We start from the raw sequence: 21,513 nt of genomic DNA, 5'->3' as shown, positions 1-21,513 counted from the left end.
TCCTGCCTCTTGTGCCCATATTTGGTTTGTTTCCTGTCCTTGTCTGATGTAATCATTCGTTTATTCGTGTCTAGCCGTGTCTGTTAGTTTACCTGTGTATTTATAGTCCTGTCTGTGTTGTGCCATTTCGTCTGGTCTACTCGTTACTCCCCGGTGTTCCTGTCTGTGTCTTGCCCTGCCTGATGTCCAGTAAAGTATGTTATTTGAGTTTCATTCTCGTATGCGTGTTCCTTGTTCCTCCCTCGTGTGTACACCGTGACAACTTGTGTCTTTGTTCTAATTGTATTTATTTTCTGCTATTGCTTGTAATTTGTTTATCTGTAGAAAATATTTTTAGCACTGTGCCCATAGTAGCAGCCAGATTGGTTTTTCCAATTGTTTATTTTCTTTATTATTTAAAAAAGTGTAGGCCTATTTTTTTGTTGTGAATGTCTCAATTGAGGCACAGGATTTGAAAAACTCAGATTTATGTTCATGTTTTATATTTTGGTTGCATTTGTGAGTTAATAAAAAAAAAAGTAGATGGTTGCTTAAAATAGGTATATTCATATCATTATATCGATCGATATACTCCTGTATCAAATCGTAATTATATCGTAGAATTACGGCGACCAGGTGATGACGCTGTCCCCGGACAGTGTGAGGAGATCCCTCAGCAGGATCAATGCACGCAAAGCTCCGGGTCCTGACAACATTCCTGGGCGTGTACTGAGAGACTGTGCAGTGGAACTCACTGAGGTCTTCACAGACATCTTCAACATCTCACTAAATCAGGCTGTTGTCCCCACATGCTTCAAAGCTACCACCATCATTCCAGTCCCTAAGAAGTCATCTCCATCCTGCTTCAATGACTACCGTCCAATAGCACTCACTCCCATCCTCATGAAGTGCTTTGAACGGCTAGTCTTGCACCACATCAAGTCTGTCCTCCCCCCCTCCCTGGACCCCTTCCAGTTTGCATATAGGTCCAACCGCTCGACCGATGATGCCATCACCACTGCCCTCCACCCAGCCCTCACACATCTGGAGAAAAAAGACTCATATGTCAGGATGCTGTTCATAGACTTCAGTTCAGCATTCAACACAATCATCCCTCAACAGCTCACTCACAAACTGGTCCAGCTGGGGCTCAGCACCTCTCTGTGCAACTGGCTGTTGGACTTCCTGACCGGGAGACCTCAAGCAGTACGGGTCGGCAGTAACACATCCAGCACCATCACACTGAACACTGGGGCCCCCCAAGGATGTGTGCTGAGCCCCCTCCTCTTCACTCTGCTGACCCACGACTGCGCACCATCACACAACTCCAACCTTTTCATTAAGTTTGCGGATGACACGACTGTGGTGGGTCTCATCAGCAACAGAGATGAGACAAACTACAGGAGCGAGGTGAGCCGCCTGGCCGGGTGGTGCAGTGACAACAATCTCTCTCTGAACGTGAAGAAGACGAAGGAGATTGTTGTTGACTTCAGGAGAGTACACACTCAGCATGCCCCTCTGACGATCAACGGTGCGACTGTGGAGAGAGTGAGCAGCACCAAGTTCCTGGGTGTGCACATCACTGAGGACCTCTCCTGGACTAACAACACTGTAGCACTGGCCAAGAAAGCACAGCAGCGTCTCTACTTCCTCCGCAAACTCAGAAGAGCCAGAGCCCCGGCCCCCATCATGTGCACCTTCTACAGAGGCACCATCGAGAGCATCCTGACTAGCTGCATCACTGTGTGGTATGGCGCTTGCAACGCATCCTGCCGCAAGTCACTTCAGCGCATAGTGAGAGCAGCTGAGAAGATCGTTGGTGTCTCTCTCCCCTCCCTCCAGGACATCTACAGCACCCGTCTCACCCGCAAAGCCCTCCGCATTGCAGGCGATCCCACCCACCCGACACACAGCTTCTTCAGTCTGCTGCCATCAGGGAGGAGACTGCGGAGTCTCCAGGCGAGGACCAGCAGACTGAAGGACAGCTTCATACATCAGGCTGTCAGGAAGCTGAACTCCCTCCCGTCCTTGCCCCCCCTCCCCTCTTTCACCCCCATTTAACACAGCAACACACTAGGAACTCTGACTCTGTGACAACCCCCCCACCGACCAACAAACTGTGACCGGCACCTGTCACTTGTGCAGCATTGGCTGATCACTACCCATCCAACATTGACTGCAAATTACCTCTTCGGATAGTCTGACAAAAACTATCCGAACAGTCACTTCGACTTGTCACTTTAACAGACTGATAAGCTCTTCTTGCACTACACTCATAACAAAACAAAACATCTGCACAGTTTTGTTTTTGTTTTTTGTACATTCAACTGGTTTGCACTCCATCTATTCTGCCATGTGCCTTATGCACTTTATCTATCTCTCTTGTTTTTATTTTCTACAATGTCCTCAGACTGATAAGCTCTTTTGCACTACAAATATATCTACACAGTGTTGTTTATTTAACTGGTTTTGCACTCTATCTGCCATGCGCCTTATGCCACTTTATCGATCTAATTATTTTTTTTCTACAATATCCTCATCTGTATAATTGTTTAGTTGTATGTACATATGTTTAAACTGTATTTATCTGTATCTGAACGTGTTTAATGTTAACTGTATGCACCAAGGGTCTGAGAGTAATGCAATTTCAATTCTCTGTATGTATGTGCTGTACATGTGGAAGAATTGACAATAAAGCTGACTTGAACTTGAACTTGAACTTGAATTGTTTGAGGTATTGCAAATATCGTATCGCTGGGTATCGTATCGTGACGAATCATCTGATTTACAGCCCTACGTCACACAGCGCTGCGGCGAGCTCTCACCATGTTTCTGGGGTTGGACAGCAGAAAGTGCTGAGCCACATGAACCGGCAGCAGGTTGAACAGGATCCTCCTGTTGTCCAGTTTGACTTTCTCCATGCCGTCTCTCTCCTCCTCCGCCTGAACACACACACACAGAGAGAGAGAGGCATACTGTTACAGTACAGCAGGATAAACACACTTTATCACACTGTCCTCTGGAATACTTGATTATTGTTAGTTGCAGCATTGAGCAGTCAGATATTTTTATATAAGGAATCGTAACGCGTAAAATGAGCCATTGTCTCGTATCGCTCTTTCTCTCCCTTTTCCCACTGGAACTTAGAATAAGTAACCACTTCCATATTGGGACTCAAATGTGTTACTGACTGTGTTATCAATGGCTTTTGAAAGATGAATGTATGACCCAGAGTCTCCAGTCAAAGCTAGAAATCACAGGCTGAATGAGAGCCTGCTTAAAACACCTTGTATTGCAGATTAATAATGATTAAAGTTCTTTCAGAAAGTTATTTTCAGTCAATTGGTTTAATCACCAAAAACTGGTTCAACACCTCATTTTTACATCATGTAATTCATTCATCCCGGCGCTGTGTGCGAACACATGGACATATTAAAGTCATGCTGTATGCAGATGATTTCTGAAGATCATGTGACACTGGAGTAATGTAATAAATGCAGCCTTGATAATCAGAATAGACTTCTTTCAAAAGCATTCAAACATTTTAAGGTCCCAGCGACCCTCCAGAGGATGAGCGGTGCTGGGAATGAATGGATGGCAGCGGTGGGAGGTTTTGTGACTGCTGTATGAGGAGGTCTGACCCCAGTCTGTGGTGCTCTGCTGTACCTGAGTGGCCCAGAGGAAGTCCAGACGCAGCTTGAGCTCCATCTGTCTGGAGTGAAGGGCGAGAGCGGTGAAGAACAGCAGCAGAGAGAGGATGGGCTCCAGACCGCGAGCGCTCAACAACACCGTCCTGCACACAATCACAGAGCTTCAGCTCAGCAGACCACACGCTTTTAATGGACACAAGCTGCAGAGAGTCAGGTCCTACACTAGCAGTCAAAAGACAATCACCAAGCCTACGTTTATGTGATCCACATTAGAGCAAAAGCAGTAATATTGTGAAATATTTGTACTATTTAAAATAACTGCTTTCTATTTTAATATATTTTAAAATTACATTTATTTCTGTGATGCGCAGCTGTATTTTCAGCATCATTACTCCAGTCTTCAGTGTCACATGATCTTCAGAAATCATTCTAATATACTGATTTACTGCTCGAGAAACATTATTATTATTATCATCAATATTTAAAAGACTTGAGTACATTTTTCAGGATTCTTTGATGAATAGAAAGATCCAAAGATCAGCATTTATTTGAAATTATAGAAAATAATTATAGAAAATAATACTTTTATTTAGCAAGGATGCTTTAAATTGATCAAAAGTGATGATAGTGAAGATTTCTATTTCAGGTAAATGACTACTAATAATAATAAATCTTTTTTTTGAGTAGCTAATCAGCATATTAGAAGGATTTCTGAAGGATCATGTGACAGGCATAATGATGCTGAAAATTCAGCTTTGAAGTCACAGGAATAAATTACATTTTAACATATATTCAAATAGAAAGTAGATATTTTAAATAGTAAAAATATTTCACAATAATACTGCTTTTGCTGTAGTTTGGATCAAATAAATGCAGGCTTGGTGAGAAGAAGACACTTCTTTAAACCTCACTATTCAGAAGCATTTGATTCTGAGCTTAGCTTTGGTTGATCAGTAGTGGTGGTGGTCTGTGTGCGTCTCTCACCCCGAGGAGCGTCTGAATCCGCTGAGCTCCAGCACGCTGATGTACAGCAGCAGCAGCAGCAGCAGCAGCAGGAGTTTGGACAGCCAGGACACTCGCAGGAACAGCGCCACGCTCAGCGTTCCCAGCATGCAGCACAGCAGGGCGTACTGCGCTCCTTCACACGGCAGCTCGGCCATGGTGCGGTTCAGCCCTGCGGACGCGTCGATGATCACGATGGAGCGCGTGGAGTTAGCCGGCCAGGGCCATGGCATGCAGCCCACCTGACACACACACACACACACACACACACACACACACACACACACACACACACAGACACACACACACACACACACACACACACACACACACACACACAGAGAAGAAGGGGTTTAACACATTTAATCCCACATTTTTCCCAGACATGAAAATATCCAAATGATGTGTCATTAGTAACCCTTTAAAATAATCAACATTTATTTATTTATTTTATTTTATGGAAAAATGTGTGAAAAATTGTGTTTTATGGTCGGTCATAACTGTGACCGGTGGGATAATGTGTGTACTGAATTAACATATTTCTGCAGCAGTGTTACTATCAAGGCGATAGTAATTAAATTAAAGTAAGGGATTACTCATTTTTTTTCTGTAATGTAATTTTTTCTTTTTTCTGTAATGTAATTATGTAATTTAACTTAATATTGCGTACAGAGTGTAGAACATTTATAAACATACAATAGTGGATCTAACATCAACGTTCTAATCTAAGTCTAACCTTAAAATGCATGCTTTTTATGCACCCTTCTCATTTTAAATACTTTGGTAAATTAATAAGAATATTGGTAACACTTTAGTGTCTAATTCTCACTATTAACTAGTTAGTTATTAGCATGAATATTACTGGGATATTGGCCCAAAAATATAAGTAGTTACTTGAAAGAATTAAAAGAAGCGTTTCATGTTTATCCTTGTATTATTAAATTGTCGAGGTTGATATAGGATTTAGAAAGTAATTAGTAATAAGTAATTAAATACTTTTTAGAGAGAGTAATTTGTACAGTAATCTAATTACACTGTTGAAGATTGTTACTTTTTTGTAACATACATCATAACATTTGAACTTTTAATTTAGTGCAATATTTTGTCATTGCAACATTTTAGTGTAATTTCCACTAGCAACTGCAACTGGATTTATATTGTATTTCTAAATTCACTGTTATCCCAGCGGTCACTATTGTGACCATCAACATATTTACTCATTCTATGACCACACTCAACAAAACTGAATATATGCGAATTCATATTTTAATACTAGACACCCTAAATATAATGTGGACCAAAAATCAAAACATCAGTCAGTTTTAGAGCTTTATGAATGAAAATATTCTATTATAACAATAATAGTCACTATTGTGACGGGCGGGATTAAATTTAATACAATAAGAATAAAATAAAACTTTGCTTGTCAAGATATTTCATGTGCATGTGTTACGAATCTCTGATTCTTCAGGCTGGATTGACTGAACCTGAGCTCTAATGTGAGATGATCTGCAGGTTCAGCTCCAGTAAAGTGATGTTAGAGTGATTTACCACACAGGCCTGGGCCACGGCGTATATTAAGAGCACTATGAACACACACAGGACGGTCCGGATCTGTATGGTGAGGCACCCTGGAAAACACTGAGACACACAGAGAGACAGACATTAATGAAGACTAGCATGGTGGAAGATCAGTTTACAGATATGGATTAGTCAGCTTCTGAAAAAATTAAAAACTTTTACCGCAGAACATGCAAAGAAAATCTTAATATTTGCACATATTAACATATTTATGGCCAGATTTACTAACAACTTGCTCCAGCAAATTCTACTGTCATGATTGACTAAAGACACATTATGGTTCAGCTGGACTGGTGAAGGTGGTGTTGAGTGAGTTTTTACCTGAACTCTAGTGATGTGCAGGTACATGATACACACAACCAGAAAACAGATGCAGAAGACCAGCAACACCAACACGACCGTCCCCCTGAGAACAACAACACAAGAAGAATAACATACAGCTCTGACTCCACATTTCAGTCAAACATTACAGCACTGTAACAACAGTGGAGTCATTCAGATTGCTGGGCACCACCATCTCACAGGATCTGAAGTGGGATATTCACATTGAGTCCATTGTCAGGAAGGCCCAGCAGAGGTTGTACTTTCTTCGCCAGCTGAGGAAGTTCAACCTGACACAGGAGCTGCTGAAACAGTTCTACTCTGCCATCATTGAATCCATCCTCTGCACCTCAATAACTGTCTGGTTCAGCTCAGCTACCAAATCTGACCTCAGAAGACTACGGAGGGTAGTCCGGACTGCTGAGCGAATCATTAGTACAACCCTCCCCACTCTCCAAGAACTGTACTTATCCAGAGTGAGCAAAAGGGCTGGTAAAATCACTCTGGACCCCTCACATCCAGCACACTCTCTCTTTGAACTGTTACCGTCTGGTCGACGCTACAGAGCTCTGAGCACCAGAACGACCAGACACAGGAACAGTTTCTTCCCTCAGGCAATACATCTCATGAACACTTGAACTCTTAACAATAAACATGAAACACACAACTCTATTATACATTATTTATTCACCACACTTACTTTTCTTTGCACATATCAGACCTGTACACACATAATTGTCTATATTATATATTGTGCTTTTGCTGTTTTGTACATTATTCTTTTATTATCTGTATCCTGTCCTGTTGCTGTCTCTCTGTTGCACTGTGGAGCTTCTGTCACTAAAACAAATTCCTCGTATGTGTAAACACACCTGGCCAATAAAGCTCATTCTGATTCTGATTCTGAAAATCCAGTCACATTCTATAGAGCTCAGCAGCTGCTTTCACATGTCAACATGTGGGAAATAGATGAGAGCTTCTTTAGTTCTTCTGACTATCACTACACTATTTAACTTTCTTCTTTTTTTTACTTCAGAGTGCTGGGCATAAGGCACTGAAGTTTGTTTCTGACAAGGAAAAAAAATATTTAAATAATTAATAAATAAATAAATACTTCTAACATTTTTCATTTTTTGTTTCTACCATGGAATAAAAAAAGCACTTGTGCCTTTTTATCTCACAACAACTCCTTTTTTTCATCAGAATTCTGCGCTTATATTTTGCAATTCTGACTTTTTCTTCTCTGAATTTTGAGTTTACATCATGCAGTTCAGTTTTTTTTTTTTTTTTTTTTCCACCAAAGAATAATAAAAAAAAAAAAACATTAAAACTGCTGTCTTAATGTCTGAAACAATGCATTCTCTTCAATGGCACCACATGTGTGCCATGTATGTTCTGTTTTGGTTTTGTTTTCTCTGTCACTATTCACCTGAGTTCTCATTTATCATTTGTTGAGATTTGCTTTCACTGGAATAACCAAGCCTGTAAACAATAGAAGGGAGTGATCCACTGAGTGTATTTGTGTGCTGGACCAGGATCCGGTGTGATGGAGTGACGCTCAGCTGTACGTACTGTGGCATGATGAGCAGGTAGAGGATTCCAATCAGAGCCGTGAGGACCAGAGACAGAAGCACAGCGCCGGTGAAGTACTCGTCATTCAGCTGATGATACTGGAGACACACAGCACACATCACAATCAAACACTCTCATATCCACAGCTTACACATGCTGAAAAACTCTGACCTCGTACAGCAGATCAAATACACATCATTCAGCTGAAATCCACACGCTCATCCCAGCAAATATTCTGTTCTGACCAAATGTTCTGAACTGTAGCTGGGATGACTGAGGGTTACACCTTGTCCTAACCAAACATGACATGATTGTTATGAGCAGTGCTAATACAAGGTCCATGATGCAAGAGTAATCCACAGAATAGTCTTTTAATAATGAATCCAAAATGAACACAAGGAATCCAGGAGCTAAGGTAGCACAACACGTAGAGACAAACACACCTCATCATCATAATCATCAATAACTGGTAAAGGAACTGAACCAAACAGGGAGTACTTGTGGTGCATTCATGTCATGTCTGATAGATTGCATTCACAAGTTGAACACACATGAACACCACCACAAAGTCCTTATTATAAGTGGGAAACTCTAAATTTTCTTTAAGCCCAGAGTATCTGAGTTAGGGGCTTGTCAGTGAAAAAATGTGTTGAATGCAATGGACACAGCCAAAGAATATAGATATACAGCATCTGTATTGATGGTAAATATGTTGAAATTAAGAAAACTTTATTTATTTTTTAATGTACAATAAAACTATACATGTGCAAAATATTATATTATTAGTCACGAACTCAGCCGCTGTGGCTCCCTCCGATCACCACCAGAGGGAACCCTCACCTGAGTATGTCATTCGGACTTCATTTCCCATCACACCCCGTACCTGAGACTGATTACCTGCACAGGTGTTCCCCTTTGACTGGTCTATTTAATCTGCTCCACCCTTGCTCTCATTGCGAAGTCTTGTTCTTGCCATGCAGACATTTCTGAGCGGTTATCCCGTGTTTGATTTCCTGTTGTCGACCTGGACTGTTTACCCGTTTATGAAAGAACTCTGCCTGCCTAATCTGACTCTGCCCGCCTTGCTGATCTGTTTTGTTATCTGTCTGCCGCCTGCCCAGACCTCTAGCCCAAACTCTGTTTATGATTCTGCCCTGCCTACGTGGTACCTGACGCCTGTGATTGACTTATGCTTGTATGACCACTCTTGTGTGATAATAAAGCTGCACATGGATCTTAAAGACACTGCCTCCTCGTTACATGATTGCATACCATAGAATATATAAGGATTTAGTTTACAACGCCATTAAAAATTAAATAAAAAATTAAAAAAGCAAAAACGTGGCACATTCTTTATTCATCATTTTGTATATATATAGAGTTCACGAGTTCACACTTACATATATTTAGCACGAGTTACATAATGCGTATTTGGCGAGTATGGTAATACGTAGTTGGCGTGCTGTCCTGGGGAAGGGCTCTGAGCTCGGGAATGGCCCGAACCCAGAGTATCCCCCCATGGTATGGTGAGAACTTAGTGATATTGGTGGAGAAAGGGTGGTGGAGGGATGCTGATAGACCGTCAAATGAGTGGAGGTATGTCAGCTGTATTTATGTCCGTGAGTTGATTGACTTGATTACGTACCACTTGTGTTTAATTAGGCTAAGTATCTGACGTGCTCCTCCCGAACTTTGTTAATAAAACATCATTTAAAAAAATTAAGTTTTATGTAGAAAAGTTAAAACAGCATCTTGTTCTGACAAAAGTGACTTGAACGCAACTGACGTCGTAATTAAGATTTGTCAACTCATAAGTACGAATGTCCCAGGAGGACTTGAACGCAGTATTATACAGAAACTAAACAAGGGAACTAATGACTTAACTGAACACAGGCGAACTGAATGACATGATCAAGAAACTGGGGAAAACTAGGTCAAAGCAAGGCTACTAAACTAAAAGTCCAAAACCGTAACAGTGACGCCATTACACATGATAAAATCTTTTCCATATTAATCAGATTTTGTCCTAACCAGCCACAGTGGCGATACGTGATGAGCAAACTTTAAAACTTTTTTTTATTTCTGTGACATTGCAGCTGGAACAACATGTTAATAATAATCTCAAATGCTGATTATGTGTTTTATTTAATCTTAAACGGGTCTAATAGAGTTTGAATATCATTTTGTTTAATCATTACAGCCGTTCTGAGATCTTGAAAATAAACTAGGGGAAACAAGTGCACTCTATCTTAGTGTAAACAAATAAGTGTATTTAGCAACACAGAATTCAATGATGTACACTCTTAAAAATAAAGATGCTTCATGATGCCATAGAAGAAACTTTTTGTCTAAATGGTTCCATAAAGAACCTTTAACATCTGAAGAACCTTTCTGCGTCACAAAAGGCTCTTTGTGGCAAAATAAGGTTCTTCAGATTATAAAAAGGTAAAAAAGAGATGGTTCTTTAAAGAGCCTTTGACTGAATGGTTCTTTGTGGAACCCAAAAATGTTCTTCTATGGCATCGGTGTGAAGAACCTTTTAAGCACCTTTATTTTTAAGAGTGTACTTACATTTTGTTGTGAGCGCAGTACACTTGCAGATAGAGACTCTGCCCACACACTATTCTGATCCTTGATTGATTTTGTCATGTCTGTGTGGATAGATAAACCGCTTATCAATATAATCTTACTGAATCTTATTAAATCTTAGGAGACAGTGGTACAGTGTTTGAATCACAGGTGCCCACAGTGCCCACAGAAACCAGAACTATTTTCTGTTCACCACAGTAACGGCAGGTTAAGCTCAGCACAGGACTCTCACCCTGCGCTCTCGCTCCGAGTCTTTGTAACTGAGTGTGAGGTAGTGCAGGTCAGCCGTGTCGGACTCCGTCTGCCGAGCCTCGATCAGACGGCTGATGTAGCGGTTGACCCGTGTCCCCGGGTTGCTCTGGGTCGCGTTAGCCGCTGCGGAGGTGCGGTTCCTGAGCTTCTCCGGCGCCGAGCGCAGCACCCTCCTCTGCCAATCACAGACATGACCACATGATGAGGCTGTGAGAGGGACAGCATGAGCTGAACAGCAGATCTCAGACACGTCAGTATCAGCAGACACAGGGAAACTGCTATGGATTCATTCAGCATTATGTACTGGAAAAAATATATTGTAACATTTACGGTAAAATCCGGCAGCTGTGGTTGCCAGAATTTTACTGTAAAAAATACAGTAGCAACCAGAGGTGGGTAGTAACGAGTTACATTTACTTCGTTACATTTACTTGAGTACATTTTTTGGGTAACTAATACTTTTAGAGTATATTTTAAAATGGGTACTTTTACTCAAGTATATTTTTAGAGAAAAAACAGTACTTTTACTTTGTTACTGTGGGCGACTCTCCTCTCGTTACTGTATCTTAATGCAATACAAGTTAAAAATGCTTCGGTTTATTCCAAACTTTTCTCTGGGCAATGAACGATGCCCATTCGCGAATGATTCATTCTTTTGAGTCGATTCTGTTTAAAGGCTTTATCAAACCAGTTGGCAAACCAGTGAATCGGTTCGCGAATCAGTTTGAATGATTCGTTCAGTTCCCTGCCGCACGCGCTGAGTCTCTGAAGCGGTTCTCACTCAGATAACAGAGAGTTTAAGAACATCAAGAGCGATGAAGACGTGGCTTTGGATCTACAGTCAGTTGAAAGCAAATCTGCAAAGGCTTGTTTGCTAGAGCTATATGAAGATCTTTTATTAGATGAACACCGCGTGTGCTGTCTACTGTTCCACAGGTATAGGCCACGATACCACTATGACATCACCAGTTTGTTGTACATGTACCTTACACTAAATACAATGTATAATTTATACATTAAATAAGCTGTCACAGAGTATGAAATGAACACCCGCGGAACCCGCGTTAGCTCTGAGCAGCGGCCTGTTCTAGACACAATTAATATTCATATTTTTACAATATTTACGCTTGCAAAAATATAGGCTACATTTGTTTACATTTTGCAGAACAGAAGATCCGTCAATATGCATTTGTTTCGTTATGTTCAGAGCAGTCATGTGAGGCGTTTTCAGAGGTTTCAGTGTCAGAGGTTATAGGATAATTAATTTACTTTAAAATATAATTTAATTCAGTGATGCAAATCATAATTTTCATCAGCTGTTACTCCAGTTTTCGGAGTCATATTATCCTTCAGAAATTATTATAATATATTGATTTATTACCAGTGTTGGAAACAGTTTTGCTGCTTAATATTTTTTGGAACCTGTGACATTTTGTTCAGTATTCTTTGATGAATAGAAAGCTAAAAAGAGCAGCACTGATAATAAATCAACATGATTTCTGAAGGATTATGTGACTCTGAAGACTGGGGTAAAGGCTGATGAAAATTCTGATTTGCACTGAAATAAATTACATTAATATATATATATATATATATATATATATATATATATATATATATATATATATATATATATATATATTGAACGGCTGTGTGTGTGTGTGTGTATACACATACACATTACATAAATGTAATCTATATATCTAAATAAAAACAGACTATATTCAGTACCTATATGATCCAAAGTAACTAGTAACTAACTACTTGAGTAGTTTTTTTATCCGATACTTTTTTACTCTTACTCAAGTAACTATTCAGACTATTACTTTTACTTTTACTTGAGTAAATATTTCTAGAAGTACTTTTACTTTTACTTGAGTACAGTTTTGGGGTACTCTACCCACCTCTGGTAGCAACATTTTAGGTTTTACTGATTTAACATAAATTCACATTTAAATACCATAATTTCAATCAATCAACTGATACAATGTTAATATTGCAACCTATTGAAGTATTGAAATCTGCTTTGTACCTTTGTAATACACTGACAACAGGTGGTGATGAGAAAGTCACATGATGAACAAAAGCCCATCACAAGCAGCTTTTAAATATTAACATATACAGAAGGTGAACAGTGTCATTCACACAAACACTAAACATCATCATGGTAACACACATGAAACTAAAATAATGCAATAAACATTAACATAACAACATTAGATGTAAAATACAACCCTAATGGACACAACTGATGAGAATAAACTAAGAATAAACATGATTATTTCAATAAAAAAACATTGAATGTGAAATGTAACGCGGGGAATTCTGAGAATGTCTATTTACGGTTATTCACTTTAATGTCCAATACAGTTTTTCACCGTACATACAACGGAACTTACCGTTAACCAATTAACATGTTTTTTACTGTAACTTTTTACAGTCTTTTACATTTTTTTTTTTTTCTCAGTGTCTCATCATACCTTGTCCCCGTCCTCACAGTTCATGACGTTGGAGAAGGGAATCTCAGCCTTGAACATCTTGCGGCAGTGCATGAGCTGCACCAGCAGGTAACACACCGTCTTAAACTTCATCTTTTTGGCAGGTTTGATGTCTGACAGGATCAGACCAGGAAAAATCTGGAAAAACACACACAAACTGTTCAAATCATGTCAGTCATGTTGAAGAATGGCATATATTCACAATAAAAACAGACTGTAAATCGCTGCCATCATTTGTAATTTCATGCTGTAATCTGAAAAGACTCTGAAATGACATTTTGGGGAGAATTTATAATAATGGCAAATGTTTCCCTGGAGCAGAAAAGCAGTCATAAGTAGCACAGGTATATTTGTAGCAATAGCAAACATACCTTCAAAATTCAAAATTAGAGTCAAAATTATAATTTTTTAATTTTATGTCAAAAATCATTAGGACATTAAGTATGATGTTCGAAGGCGGTCGCATTTTTCTACCCTCCCTATCCTGAACTTCCCTGCTTGCTCTCTCGTATTGTCTTGTCCTTCTTAAGAGACTCTCGCTGCACTTTTTACAAAACTGAAATTATGGATCTGATCAACTGGTCTCTTAACGCAATTGACACCATCTTCTCGACTAGAAGATCGGGATCTGGAGAACCGGAATGTCCCGCTGGGACGTTTGCTGCTGGCTACACGATGGACGCATGGGAGAGATGGCGGGTCGTGTGTCTGGCGGCTCTCTCCGTGGAGGACATTGAAGACATCTTCTTATTCGGAACCATGATAACTGGGTTTCTGCTGTTTGGATTAGGCGTTGCCCTAAATTATCAGAAAATTAAGGAGACGGGACTGACTATCCAAAACCTCTCAAGGCTGCCCGTCATGATTGAGGCTGTTGGCAGAGCGGTCGGCTCTGAAACAGAGACGATTAACCGCAATATGGATTCGATCACGGCTAAGCTCTCGGCTTTGGAAAGGAAAATTGATGGACAAGGAGATCAGAATGGACAATGAGAATAGCTGTGAAACCAGAAGACAGCTGTTCGCCCAAAGTCAAAACAATCTTATCTCTTTCCGGCTTCCCAAAACAGAACGGCTTGGCAAGGCCGCTCTGGTATCAACTCTCCTGTGAATACTGCAGGGAGACGCTCTTTCTTCCCTCCCCCATCAAACACCTTGTTATTGTCGGGCGCTTGGGCTCTGGCCAAGGTCGTTTCCATGGCAATTGCTATGTCGCACCACAACCTGCGAACTGAGACAACTGGTTTGGAGTACTGGCGCAACGGATTTCAAGGCATACGAACTCACACGAACTTACACATACACACACTCATACGCTCATATATACAGATTGCCATCCACCTCCCTACCCCCCATCCCACGCCTTCGTCGCTTCATCCCGTCAGTTGATAACGGGTCTGTGTTCGCGCTGTAATGGCTGCAGGCCGGATGGCTGTTTCGTCTGAATTGGATTACTATGCAAGTTATGTTCCTGTGTTGACTGTGCTCTATGCTGAGGTTTTTGTCTGTTCTCACAATTCACTCTCGTTCAGGAGCCTAGTGTGAGGACTATTTTTTTCTCCTCTCTTTCCTCATGTTGTGCTGTATTCTTCTTCTTTATTGCATTTCGTTGCCTTGTACCTACATGTGCAATGACAATACATTGAATCCAATCCAATATTGTATACATTTCCTACCGTAAATACATCAAAACTTAATTTTTGATTAGTAATTTTTTTTCAATATTTTGGGTAACACTATATTTTAGGGTCTCTTAACTAATTGCTAATTAGCATGCATATTAATAGAATATTAGCCATTTATTAGTAGTAATTAAGCACATATTAATGCCTTATTCTACATCCCTAATCCTACCTAATACCTAAGTTTAACAACGACCTTACTAACTATTAATAAGCAGCAAATTAGTAGTTTATTGAGGGAAAAGTCATAGTTAATAGTGAATAAGTGTTCGCTATTCTAAAGTGTTTCCATATTTAGATTTTTTTGCACCCTCAGATTCCAGATTTTCAAATAGTTGTATCTCAGCCACATATTGTCTGATCCTAACATACCATACATCAATGGACAAATTATTGGTCACACTTTATATTAGGTGGCCTTAACTTCTATGTACTTACAACAAAAAATAAGTATAATGTATTTGTTGTGTTCATATTGTATTGCAAAACACTTCTGCTGCTGTTGAGGTGGGATACGGCTAAGTTTAGGGACAGGTTTGGTGGTATGGGTAGGTTTAAGGGTGGGTTAAGGTGTAAGGGATAGGTCAACAGTGTAATTATAAATGTAATTACAGAAATTAATTACAGATGTAATTACATATAGGTATTTTTAAAAATATAAGTACAATGTAAAAACATGCATGTACACAATAAGTGCATTGTATCAAATGATTAATTTCAATGTAAGTACATATTAGTTAAGGCCACCTAATATAAAGTGGGACCAAATTATTTATTCAGCTTTCAGATTATATATAAATATACTATGGCATGAATAAATGCACTCAAGTGACAAATTTAGTTCATAAAAACATTGTGAACATTGTTTTTAAAAACTACAGTCACACTTTAGTTTATGCTCCAATTCTCACTATTGTCTACAACTTTTGCCTCAATAAAATCCTAATTTGCTGCTTATTAATAGTTAGTAAGGTAGTTGTTAAGTTTGGGGAAGGGATTTAAGCATAAAGGGATCTAAAATATTCTCATGCAAAATAAGACATTAATATGTGTTTTATAAGTACCTATAAACAGCCAATATGCATGCTAGTTAATAGTAAGAATTGGTCCTTAATGTATAGTGTTAAAAATGACTAAAATTTCCAGTTTTCTAGTTGTGATTGCAACGTTATTTAAAACTTAGAAAAAAAGTTTCTTAAAATATTCTATTAACATCATAAGGATGATTTGAGAATGTTTTCTCCCAACACTGGAGGAACATTCATCAAGTAAAAATAACGTTGTTGTAATGATGGGTCTGAGGCAAAGGGATCCATTTGCAGCTTTATTGATAGGACAGGGTCAAACAGGCAGAGATCAGTCAACAGCGACAGGGGTGTCAGAGGTAAATCAGAATCCATAAACGATATCCAGGCTAGAGTTGAGGCAGGCGGCAGACAGGGGAAGTAAACAGTCCAAAGATCAGGTCACAAAGGCAGGTAGCAGAGAATCACAGAGTCGGATAAACAGTCCAAGGTCAAAAACGGGAGATCAATAAACATGGAATAACGCTCCGTAGTGTAGCCGGGGCAATACAAGACTTCGCGAAGTGTTACTGGAGATTGCAGCCTATAAGGGGTAACGGTGATGGGAAACACCTGTGCCGCAATCAGTCCCAGGTACAGGGCATTGTGGGAAATGCAGTTCTGTTAATACTCCGGTGATGGTGCCCTCCGATCCGCCCTGCGAGCGGCTCCTGAAGCGAGGGGCGGTTCTCCACCGAGGCCTTCCACGGGTACGAGGAGCGGGTTTGTTGGGATGCAGACGATGGAAATCATCCATGAGCGTGGGGTCCAGGATGTCCTGGGCGTTAACCCAGGACCTCTCCTCAGGACCGTACCCCTCCCAGTCGATGAGGTATTGTAAAACCCTGCCTCGGCGTCGGGAATCCAAGATCTCCCTGACTCGATACGCCTCCTCGCCGTTCACCACGATAGGAGGGGTGCTCCTCAGCGGCCTCCTCCTGGTTCCCCTCCCCCTCTCGGGCCACCGGAGGGCTTGAGCAGAGACATATGGAAAGTGGGTGAGATACGGTAACTGGCGGGAAGTGCTAAACGATATGAAACTGGTGTAATTTGACGAATTATTTTGAAAGGACCCATGTACCTGGGACTGAGTTTCTTGCATGGGAGATGAAGGCGAAGATCTCTGGTGGACAACCACACCCACTGACCCGGAGCACAGGGGGGACCAGGTCTCCGATGACGATTGGCCTGTTCTCTGACCCGGCGTACAGCACGTTGGAGATGAACATGAGCAGAATTCCAGGTCTCCTCACTGCGGTGTAGCCAGTTATTGACAGCGGGCAGATCAGAGGGTTCCCCTGACCAGGGAAATAGGGGAGGCTGAAACCCCAGAACGGTGTTAGACCAGTCGAAGGCTTGCGTAGCGAATTCTGAGCATATTCCGCCCAAAGCAGATATTGACTCCAGTCGTTCTGATTGTTGTGGCAGTAAGATCTTAGAAACCGAACTAGTTCGTGATTAAGCCGTTCCACTTGGCCGTTGGACTCGGGGTGATAGCCAGAGGTTAGGCTGATGTTAATGTTGAGCTGCTGACAGAAGGCAAACCAGACTCTGGAGGTGAATTGTGGTCCACGGTCAGAGACAATGTCCTCGGGTAGTCCGTAGAATCGGAACACCTGTTCCAGCAAAGCCTCTGCTGTTTCGAAGGCTGTGAGGAGCTTAGGGAGAGGAATGAGGCGGCATGCTTTGGAGAAGCGGTCGATGACTGTAAGTATGGTGGTATGATTTCTGGAAAGAGGGAGGTCAGTGACAAAGTCCAGGGTCGTTGAGGTATGGGTAGAGGTTGAAGTAAGCCAGCTGGACATTGACGAGATGATTTGGTAATGTTGCAGGTGGCACAGTGCTGCATGAACATGGGAACGTCCTTCTGTACCGATGGCCACCAGAAATTGTTAATGAGGTGAACAGTAGCTGTGATGCCGGGATGACCGGAACTGGCAGATTCGTGAATCATCCGTAGGATGCGTTGTCGTAGATCTACTGGAACATAAGTTAAGTTAGGTGGGCATTCAGGTGGCGTGGGATCATCGGCTTGTGCCTCGGCTATCTCGGTCATGATGTCCCATTGTACGGAGCGAGAATGAGGGATGTGGGGATGACCGGTTCATTGGTAGCGTTGGATGATGTGGTGAATTCAAACTGCCGGGAGAGAGCATCAGCTTTACCATTCTTAGAGCCAGGACGGTAAGTAACAAGAAAGTCAAATCGGGAAAAGAACAGCGACCATCTAGCTTGACGGGAGTTAAGGCATTTGGGTGACCTGGTGTATTCCAGGTTTCTGTGATCTGTGAGTACCATGAAAGGTAGTTTGGCGCCCTCTAGCCAATGCCTCCACTCCTCGAAAGCCCCCTTCATGGCTAGTAGTTCACGATCCCCAACATCATAGTTCCTCTCAGCAGCGTTGAGTTTCCTGGAGAAATAAGCACATGGGTAGAGTTTGGCTGGGTTACCTTGACGTCGATACAAGATGGTTCCAATGCCTGTGTTGGAGGCATCCACCTCAACCATGAATTCGAGCTCTGGATCAGGGTGATGAAGAATCGGTGCGGAGGTGAAACGTTCCTTGAGTTGCAGAAAAGCCTCTGCTGCTGCTGTGGACCAGTCGAGATAGTGTTTGCCTCCCTTAAGCAACGAAGTGAGCATTGCAGCTATGGTGCTGACGTTGCGTATGAAACGTCTGTAGAAGTTGACAAATCCCAGGAAACGCTGCAGATCCTTAGTGGTCTTGGGTGTGGGCCAGTTTAACACTGAGCTGATCTTTTTTTCATCCATTGCCACCCCGTCAGCACTAATAATGTATCCCAGGAAAGATGTCAATGTTTGATGAAACTCACATTTCTCCATCTTGGCATACAACTGATGGTCGATGAGGCGTCTTAGAACTGCTTACATGTTGCACATGGGATTCAAATGTGTCAGAGTAAATTAATATGTCATCAATATAAACAATCCACCACTGACCCAACATATCCCGGAACACATCATTGATGAAAGCCTGAAAGACTGACGGACTGTTGACAAGCCCGAACGGCATAACCCGATATTCGTAGTGCCCAGTGGTGGTAGAGAAGGCAGTCTTCCACTCATCCCCCTCTCTGATGCGGATGAGATTGTACGCATTGCGAAGGTCAAGCTTGGTAAAGTATTTCACTGAACGGAGCATTTCTAAGGCGGCAGGAACCAGTGGCAGAGGATAGCGGAACTTGACTGTGACTTCATTGAGGTGACTGTAGTCAATGCAGGGGCGTAATCCTCCATCCTTCTTTTTGACAAAGAAAAAACCTGCGGATGGTTTAATGAAACCCTTGGCTAGCTCCTCCTCAATGTAAGCCTTCATGGCTTCAGATTCTTGTTGAGTTAGAGGGAAAATATGGCCCTTTGTGGGTACTGCCCCAGTGAGAAGGTCAATAGCGCAATCACTGGGACGATGAGGTGGAAGTTGAGTGGCTTTAGATCTGCTAAAAGCTTCACACAGATCATGGTATTCGGCTGGTAACCCCTGAAGAGCTGGATCTTCTTTTGGAAGGAATTCAGAAGTGATAGCTGAGTGAAACTGAGGCATAAGGCAGTTCTTGTGACATGTCTCTGACCACTGAACGATCTGACGTGTGGACCATGATATGCAGGGGTTGGGTTTCTCCAGCCAAGGCAGGCCGAGGATTACTGGTTTCTGGGGTGATTCGATGGCGGATAAGCATATGCTTTCCGTGTGACGAGAGCCTGTCCTCAATGTGATGTCCTTAGTGATGAATTTAACGTGCCCCATCCCCAGGGGACAGCCGTCTAACGCTGCCACTGCCACAGCGGATTCACATGGAATGAGAGGAAGAGAATGTGTCTTAGCAAAGTTAACATCAATGAAATTACCTGCTGCCCCAGAGTCGATCAAAGCCAAAGAATCTAATTGTGACTTCTCAAACATGATAGTTACTGGAACTTCGAGTGTGGATAAGTTAGACAGATTAGAACTCACCAAGGATGAACCCCAGAGGGCTGGTCTCGTGGGACAGGAGACTCTCATATGGCCTGACAGACCGCAGTAGAGGCATAGATTCTCACGGCGTCGGTGTTCTCTATCCTCTGACGTGAGATGGGTCACGCCCACCTGCATGGGCTCGGGCTGGGGTGTAGTTCGCAACGTGACAGCAGAGGGTAGTGTAGAGGAGCGACGTGAGCGGCGTCTTGAGCGCATCAGGTTGTCAATGTGAATGGCGAGTTCGATAAACTGTTCAAGTGTTCTACCCTCATCACGACAGGCCAATTCTGATTGGAGCTCAGTCGAGAGACCCTTGCGGAACAGAAGCTTAAGGGGATCCTTATTCCAACCAGTTTGTGCAGCGAGAGTTCGAAAGGTTAGTGCGTAATCAGTCGCCGTGCTGCTTCCCTGACGTAAAGTAAGTAGTTGCTCTCCAACCTCACTTCCATCCACAGAATGTTCAAAGACATCACGAAACTGTTGTATAAGACTTCTGAAGGAAGGGAAAGTCATATTACCGCCCTCCCACACCACCGTGGCCCAGTCTAGTGCTCTCCTCGTCAGTAATGAACATACAAACGAGACACGACTGTCCTCAGTGGGGTAGAGGAGGGTTTGCTGGTTCATAAACTGCATTGGAGAAGAAAACCCTTACACTTGTTGGGAACACCGTTGTATTTCTCAGGAAACGCCAGGCATGGACTGGTTGCGGGCTGGCTGGGACTTTGAATGGCCGGTGGTGGTGTAGTTGTTGCTGACGGCACAGTGCTGCACAAAGCCTGAAGTGTTTTACTCATCTGCTCCGTGAGGGAAGTGAGATGCTGCAGTTGCTGATGATGGGCTGCTAGCAACGAAGCTTGAGAAGATACCTCGGTGGTGAGGTGAGAAACGGCTGCTGGATCCTGAGTTGGCGAAGTCTTCTGTAACGATGGGTCTGAGGCAGAGGGATCCATTTGCAGCTTTATTGATAAGACAGGGTCAAACAGGCAGAGATCAGTCAACAGCGACAGGGGTGTCAGAGGTAAATCAGAATCCATAAACGATATCCAGGCTAGAGTCGAGGCAAGCGGCAGACAGGGGAAGTAAACAGTCCAAAGATCAGGTCACAAAGGCAGGTAGCAGAGAATCACAGAGTCGGATAAACAGTCCAAGGTCAAAAACGGGAGATCAATAAACATGGAATAACGCTCAGTAGTGTAGCCAGGGCAATACAAGACTTCGCAAAGTGTTACTGGAGATTGCAGCTTATAAGGGGTAACGGTGATGGGAAACACCTGTGCCACAATCAGTCCCAGGTACAGGGCATTGTGGGAAATGCAGTTCTGTTAATACTCCGGTGATGGTGCC

At 42.1% G+C, this 21,513-nt stretch overlaps 1 protein-coding gene across 1 annotated transcript in view; it reads right to left on the bottom strand.

The window, feature by feature from the left end:
* LOC306881377 (adenylate cyclase type 1-like) overlaps positions 1-21,513 on the bottom strand; it is a 52,719-nt gene that overhangs the window by 4,109 nt on the left and 27,097 nt on the right. The window contains exons 8-15 of the mRNA XM_079435460.1: positions 13,427-13,582; positions 10,927-11,121; positions 8,106-8,203; positions 6,534-6,618; positions 6,183-6,272; positions 4,614-4,873; positions 3,646-3,772; positions 2,805-2,921 (exon numbers count right to left, since the gene is read on the bottom strand). Of these exons, the coding sequence (XP_079291586.1) occupies positions 2,805-2,921; positions 3,646-3,772; positions 4,614-4,873; positions 6,183-6,272; positions 6,534-6,618; positions 8,106-8,203; positions 10,927-11,121; positions 13,427-13,582 (1,128 nt within the window). The remainder of the gene's footprint in view (positions 1-2,804; positions 2,922-3,645; positions 3,773-4,613; positions 4,874-6,182; positions 6,273-6,533; positions 6,619-8,105; positions 8,204-10,926; positions 11,122-13,426; positions 13,583-21,513) is intronic.

Source organism: Barbus barbus, assembly GCF_936440315.1.
Source record: "Barbus barbus genome assembly, chromosome: 15".
Lineage (NCBI taxonomy): Eukaryota > Metazoa > Chordata > Actinopteri > Cypriniformes > Cyprinidae > Barbus > Barbus barbus.
The sequence above is the reverse complement of the archived record's forward strand: the minus strand, read 5'-3'. Positions and strand labels throughout refer to the sequence as shown.